The sequence below is a fragment of the Tauraco erythrolophus genome, chromosome 2 (genome assembly GCF_009769465.1).
Source record: "Tauraco erythrolophus isolate bTauEry1 chromosome 2, bTauEry1.pri, whole genome shotgun sequence".
Lineage (NCBI taxonomy): Eukaryota > Metazoa > Chordata > Aves > Musophagiformes > Musophagidae > Tauraco > Tauraco erythrolophus.
This window is the reverse complement of record NC_141466.1, coordinates 56517790-56525045: the sequence shown is the minus strand read 5'-3', so window position 1 is coordinate 56525045 and position 7256 is coordinate 56517790. Positions and strand designations below refer to the sequence as shown.

At 44.2% G+C, this 7256-nt stretch overlaps 1 protein-coding gene across 1 annotated transcript; it reads right to left on the bottom strand.

Annotated features, from left to right (window-relative positions):
* Positions 1-2598: 2598 nt before the first annotated feature.
* Positions 2599-4077, bottom strand: KCNF1 (potassium voltage-gated channel modifier subfamily F member 1). Its single transcript, XM_009980578.2, has one exon. The coding sequence runs from the start codon at positions 4060-4062 to the stop codon at positions 2599-2601; it is 1464 nt and encodes a 487-aa protein (XP_009978880.1). The 5' UTR covers positions 4063-4077.
* Between the last annotated feature and the right edge of the window lie 3179 nt (positions 4078-7256).

The window sequence follows — 7256 nt, the reverse complement described above, 5'->3', positions numbered from 1 at the left end:
CTGTGCTGGAGGGGCACAAAGGATGTTTCAAAACTCCTTCCGTGCTGACATAGCACAGGCAGACCCCTGTGCTCAAAGGTATAACCCACTGGATAAATTGTATCTGATAAAAGGGGTTTATTTTTTATTTAATGTCAGCTGAAATAAATTGCAAAGCGCAGCAGTGAGGATTTAGTACTTGCAGTGCTAACCATATTACTTAGCATTTATATAGTGCTTTCCTCATTCAGGAAAGCACTTTTGCTAACTTAATTCATCCTCAGCCACCCTCTGCATGTCATGAGGGAAGTCAAGAACATTTAATATCCCCGCTGACAGATAATGTGTACAGCTGGGACTGGCACAGCTCTGTTACTTTTCCTCTTCTCCCACCCTCAGCATCCCACTCGAGTCGATTTTTGATAGCTGCAGCACATACTTGAGCCCTGGAAGTCCCCAGCAGAGCAAGGGGAAGGATCCAGCCCCTTCAATGAGAGCCGGCAGTGGTTCCCGACTGGGCAGCCAGCAGGAGCAGAGCTGGGACCGATGGGAGGCAAGAAACGTGCCTCAGTAGACAAAAAGGATTGAGAGAGCAGGGAGCTGGGATGTGGAGGGGAGGATGAGGGTGCAGGGATGTTGGAGGGATGCTTGGACTGAGGAGGACACTTGGGTGAGACAAAAGCTGGTGGAAGGATTCTGGTACAGAAAGGTTTAGAGGTTGCTTTGAATTATCTTACTTGATGGGACTGTTTAAGGCAGGACATGGTAACAGGGTTGGGGAAGAGGATAGTAGGTCCGGCATGAGGCTGGATCCGGGGGATACAGAGCAGGAGTCCCTGGAGGTGAGCAACATGGGGTGTGAGGTGTAATGCTGGGAAAGGCCTGTGGCCTGGGGGAGCCTGGTGTTGATTTCCATGTCAGGAGACCTGTAGAGCAGGAAGTGTTCCTGGGGAGCCACTGCCCATCTCTGCACACCTGCCTGGCCCTTACACACAACCACTGCTGCTCCTTGCTTCCAGCAGGACAGGATTCTTCCCACCAGAGGACAGATATCCCTTTGCCAGGGGCTAGAGGCAAACAAGGCAACAGGAGAGAGCACAGAACCCGCCCCACAGCTCTGTGCCCCTCCAGTCGTTGCTCCTATGGGCTGGATGCCACAGCCCCATCACTCGCCCACGTCCCAGGAAAAGAGTCTCAAGAATATGCATGGGGGTCTTGGGCACAAGGTGCCCAGGGACAGGCTGTGGCTTGTGCTGCTGCGTTTCATCTGGTCAAGGGACTGCTCGGCACAAAAGGGAACAAATAGGGACAGCTACCCTAGCCTTTTAATCATTTGGGATCCTAATTTTAACTTATGTAAATACATCTGTGTGCCAATTCTCTACTCACCTTTGAGCTGGCGTAACTCCTAATTTCAATGGATTTCTCTGGTAGAGACCAGACCCATATATTGCATTCGTTACGTGAGCCAAATTAATGCTCACATAGATGGCACTTGCTTTTGGAGAGGATAGTAGCTACACACAGGTGTTGATTAATATGCCGATTAATTAATAAGATATTGATTAGTGCCTACTACATCTGTAAACGAATATTAACAAAACCATATAGTTATTGTATGGGTGGGATGTGTTTTGTGGGGTTTTTTTAAAAATAATTCAGATAGATACTTTTACCATAAATAAATTTGAGGTTATACGATTGTTATCAAAACTTTCTCTACACTCACTTTCAAAGAGTTAAAGCATCCTATGTAGAAGTACTCAGTTTAACTCCCCTATAAACTTCTCTGGTTTTAATAGTGAATTAAAACCACTATGAGTTAACTGACAGTTTTAAAAATAAGTTGATTATAAATCCTTCCTGAAAGATTCCTACATGTATAAATTATGTTGTAATTATGAACTAGAACAAATACTTATTTCATTTGATCCTTAAAATACATTGATTCTGTTCTACACCTCTGCCCAAAAAAATAGCTTCAGGTCCCACTGAAAATCATTTTTTTGTGGAAAAAGGAATAGTTACCTATCCAAAAAGGTTACTCCAAATTCCATTTTACAAAACCAAAACCATTCACTGACTGCAGTATTCCACACACGATATATGCTCATACTTTCAGTACCTCTAGACTGAAACTGCTCTTAACGTTTTGCCGTAAGCCCGAATCTGATATGAGCGAGAGGCTGCTTTAATTTTTTAAGGAGCAGCTCTCCTAGCTGCAAAGGCATTGAAGACAGCCTGGGAGACACAATCTGTGCGATGCTGCTCTTTATTGTCACAGGTACAGAGTTCTGATGTGGCAACGCTGCACATTCAGGTCACCGAACATTTACGGACCAGGAAGGACTTTTCAGTCTCTAAAACGGTTACAAATGGTTTTTGTCGGAACGCATTCATTATAAGCAGTCTGATCTCTAAGGAGTCCTACTATTTTATTTTGGGTAATAACGACAAAGTCTTACCAACTGTTGATGGAGATACCATGGGGTTAATTTATATTCACATTGGAAAAGCAAAGCAGTGCTCCCTCCCAACTCTGACAGATCCCGTGAGTCTTTTCAATAGTTGATTGTCAAGTTGTCCCGATCTATAGCTTAGCGCTGACAACAGCTCAGTTTATTTGCAGCTTTGAAGCCTGGTCCTATGGTGTTTCTCTTCTGACAGGAGGTGAATAAAAGTGTCACTGTGGGAGACTTTTAGCCGGTTGCTATAGAAAGGATCCTCTTTGCCTTCCCTCGCAAGATCCTCTAGTTCACTTCTGGAGCTTGTGGCTTTCCCCTCAGTTGAGTTTAGCTCCATCAGCTCCAATTCGTGCTTGGCAGCTGTTTCTAAAACTCTCTGTTTGTTATAATACCTGACAAAGTTGTTAATGATGGGATGAATGGGAAGGGCGATTGCTATCACCCCGCAAAGAAAACTGATGGCAGCATTCAGTTTTCCGAGTGTTGTTTTAGGGTATATGTCTCCATATCCAACTGTGGTCATGGTAATGATTGCCCACCAAAAAGACTGAGGGATGCTTTTAAATAAAGTTTCGGGGTGACTTTGCTCCATGGTATAACCCAGAGCAGAAAAGACAAAGATTCCAACAGCCAAGTACATGAGGAGCAACCCAAGCTCCTTAAAGCTGCGTTTCAGGGCGTACGTTAGAGTCTGCAGCCCCGAGGAGTGCCGTGCCAGCTTGAAAATCCTCGCGATCCTCATGATGCGCAGTGCTTGGACAGCTTGCTGGACATTGCTCAGCTCCATCAGCTTGGCTCCCAAGTGGGTCAAGGTCAGGCTGACATAGAAAGGAAGTATTGCTAGCACATCGACAATGTTCATGAAAGACAGGGCGAAGTGGAGTTTGTTGGGAGAGGAGATTAGCCTCAGCATGTACTCCATGGTAAACCAGCCTATACAGGCTGTCTCTATGCTGTCCAGAGTCGGGTGTTCCATACGATTCCCCTCCGCGTCTACAACCTGCAGGTCTGGGATGGTCCCCACACACATCACGACAGAGGAGATCAAAATAAACAGAAAGGATAGAACGGCGATCACTCGAGCTGGGTAAGATGATTCTGGCTTCTCCAGAAATTTCCAGATGTATTTTTGGCACCTTTTCCAGCGACTTTCAGAGGCATCCACTCCCAAGTCGTCCAGAATCAGTTGCACCCTTCGGGCTATTTCTTCCAGTTCCTCCTTTTTTTCACTTAGATGGGTTTTGCAGCAGTCATCCAAAAATTTCAGATCCACTTTCCAAAATTCCATTTCATTCTTGAAACATATGGGGCATATTCCTTTCTTCATGTGAATTTCCCCAAAGTAGTATACGTCAATAATGCATTTGAAAGCATCTGGATCTCTGTCAAAGTAAAACTCTCTCTTTCCAGGATCATAGTCATCACAGAGGGAGAATATGCTATCGTATCCCCCCGACAAACAGTTGATCAGCTCTGCCAGCCGTGTTTCTGGGTATTGATTCAGGTTATCTCCGTAGAACACCTGTCTTACCCCACCGACATTGACTACAATCTCTGTTTCTTCGTTTCTTTCTAGTCCATCGATATCCACATCTGGAAACCTAGAGTCACCTGCCATTTTAATTGTATTGGATTTGATTTGATTTTTAGCCTGTTGTATGGTTTCAAAGCTTTGTGGTTTTAATTTCTCATGAAAGCAAATCAGCACCAAGTCAGCTCTATCACAAACGTTACCAAACTGACCCGGAGTCGTGGTGGGAAAGGTTACAGAAATAAACCTGCAGTCAGGAAAGCCTCGTGAGGTATGCAACAAGCTGCAGGGAAAAGACAAGTCATCGGGCTGCTTTGCCTGCAAGCAGGGTGTTAGAAAGCTCCAGCAGATTTGAAAGAGAAGAAACCGTTTAATATAACTCACCCCTCTGCTCAGTGCTCGAGAGTCTTTTCAGGTCCCATTCTCTCTCTAAAAGTGATATTTATTCACACGTTGGAAGTCACGGCAGAGGAAGAAATCCCGTGCTCTGATTAATGCAACGTGCAGTGAGTGACAGTTCTCAGAGAGACAATCAGCTGGGTGAGCCCACAGAAAACTGGTGCGGTTTCTCTCTTCGATTCCACAGATTTCCCTAGAAAGCTGCTTTGGAATTTTGTTTCTCTTTCCGTTTTCTCATGACTTTAAGATCTTCCAGAGTTTATCTGCTCACTCTTGCACAGAGTCAGTCGGTGCAAGCGGGCAGAGGAGAAACTTGTGCTTGTTTTCCCTTTGCTGTTTCCCAACACAATAGGGAGCCCAGGCTGCGAGGAGTCCTTTCCAAACTCTACCCTCTTCTGGTGAAACCCAGCAAAGCACCAGCTACACAGAAAACACAGCTCGGCTATTTATACACCTGCCTAGCTATAAAATAATGTGTTTCTATACCTCCACGCACTTCAACGATTTTTAAAAACAGTTTTTATAAAATCAAATACAAAACATAATCAAGTATAAATTCATTCAGTGCTGCAGAAAGACAAACCATTTCTTCTGATGGCAGAAGCCAGAGGGAAAAATACTGTGTTTTGGAATAAATACCCGACATAAATCTTGGTCTCAGCAGGACTGGAGTGAATCTAGAGTAATTCTCTGTCAGGACACTGAGTTACCATAGATTTGTACTGGTGTCATTGAGAAAGAAGCTGAGACCATAAAATTTTTGTTGCAGCTGTGGAGAAAAACTTTCCCCGCACTCTGCGCACGTTTCCCAAAGCTCGGTGTCCGCAGTTTGAGACGTGTTTTCTCAACCTGTGATAACTGATCCTGATGAGGGTTTGAGTAATTTACGTCTACGACGTTTTCTTGGTGAATGCTACTTACCAGCAGTAGTGCTTTGTACTTCATCCAGCACTTAACAAGTAGAAGTAGAATAACAAGTATTTCCTTCTAACTTTGTTTTCTCCAAATTCCAGGATTTGATGGACGTTTGTCCCCTGGACTCTTACGTTCAGGAAGGTCTATTACTGTGCTCTTAAATGCTTAAATCTGACTATACAGTTCATTTTAGTGGATCCTGAAGGCTCTGATCCAGCAAAACCCACAGTTAACTAGTTAACCCTTTCTGGCCACAGCAGAATGATCTACACCGGCAGGTTTTGATCTTTTTCAGTTTACTGGCTTCTGAAAAGCTTATAAGTAGGGGGAATAGAGAGACGCAAATCTGCCTGGTAGTTTGCTTCTGTAGGCTTGTGTCCATCCTGGGAGAAAAATGAGAGCTGTGATGTGCTTTCTGTCCTCATGCCTGCATCACCCAGCGAGGGGGAACCTGGTGAGCATGCTGTGCTCCATTTCCAACCCCTTGCAGGAAACTTACTGGGGATTAGTAAGAGGCTGTGCATCAGACCTCATCTTCACATGGAGTATGCACATAGCCTCAAGTACTTTATGAATACCCCTTGGAGGTAGTCCATGACATTTGGGGGTGCACAAACCATGAATTAAAATCACTGACCCAGCCTCTTCCTAGACCTTCCAATGACCTTCTTTGTCCCTGAGCTCTTGCATGATTGAGGAGAGTGAAAATATGAGAGGGAAGAGGTGAATTCGTAATAGAGGAAGATTCGCAAGAAACTTACGAAAGAGAGGAGCACAATCCTTTCTCTTTGCCTGTCATAAACATCCATGCACAAATGTATAATGCAAAAACTGAAGCTAAGGGAAGTGGTTTCTTGCTGCTCGGTTGGAGTCATCCTGTAAATGTAACACCCAGTCGCCCAGTATCACAGGGAGAAACAAGCCGTGCAGGAACCACAGCTCCACAATCTTCCTCAAATGCCTGCGTTGTGTCCCTCATATCCTTCCTGCAGAACAGCACGGAGGGCAAGGAACAATACCTGCAGGAGGTGGTCACCTTATCCAAGTGATAGTTCCAGGAAAAGGGTGATATCTATTAGTCCACACCTGAGTCACACTGTTAATGTCTGCAGGTCAGTGTCACCTTCACGTGTTCCTGAGGGTACTGCATAGTGTGGGTGTAATACAAGATGTCCCTTGAATATTTTTTCAGGCACATATACGTTTGCTAAGACTCACAGGCTTCTTAGGACAAGAGAAATACCTTGGAGATCTGGAAAAATCCTAGGTTATGTGGGTTCAGCAATAAACATTTACCCAACTGGGTTTTGTCCACTAACTTTCTTGATTTTAGCACAACAAATATTAAGATGCCAATATGCACAGGTGAAAATGTGGGTGGGATTACTGACTACCAGTTCTTGTGAAACGAAACTGAGGTCTGGAAAAGTTAGGTTTAGAATGTTGTCAGGCTGCATCAGTGTAGGGAACCAGGTTCTTTAGGTTTAAATCCTCTGATTTAACCATCTCAGACAGCTACTGTCTTTGATCAATGATTCATTTCAGTGACCTTTTGGCTTTTCTCCAGGTAACGACAAAAAATCAATGTATGGTCCGGCGTAGCCGGCGCAGAAAGCACCCCCTTCATTTCCAAAAAAGGCTCTTCTCCCCCTCTGTAATTTTACAGAACACCTACAAAATAGGCACAGAGGATTAGTACATACATTGTTCAGTTTGAAAGGTGAAATCAGCTCCTCTCAAATGATAAATCTCAGCACATTCTCGAAAGGTTGGGAAGAAACTATTTTTGAAATACCAGATCAGTCCTTATAAAGACTTTACTTAGCGCGGCTGCTGAAATCCTTGTGCTTTATTCTCCCTCGTCTTGCACCTTTTCAGAGTTTTTTTACACCTTTCAGTGTGCCTGTCAAACGTTAGCGATCTGGTAGCATTTGAAATCCACTTTGACAAATGTAAATGATCCAAAG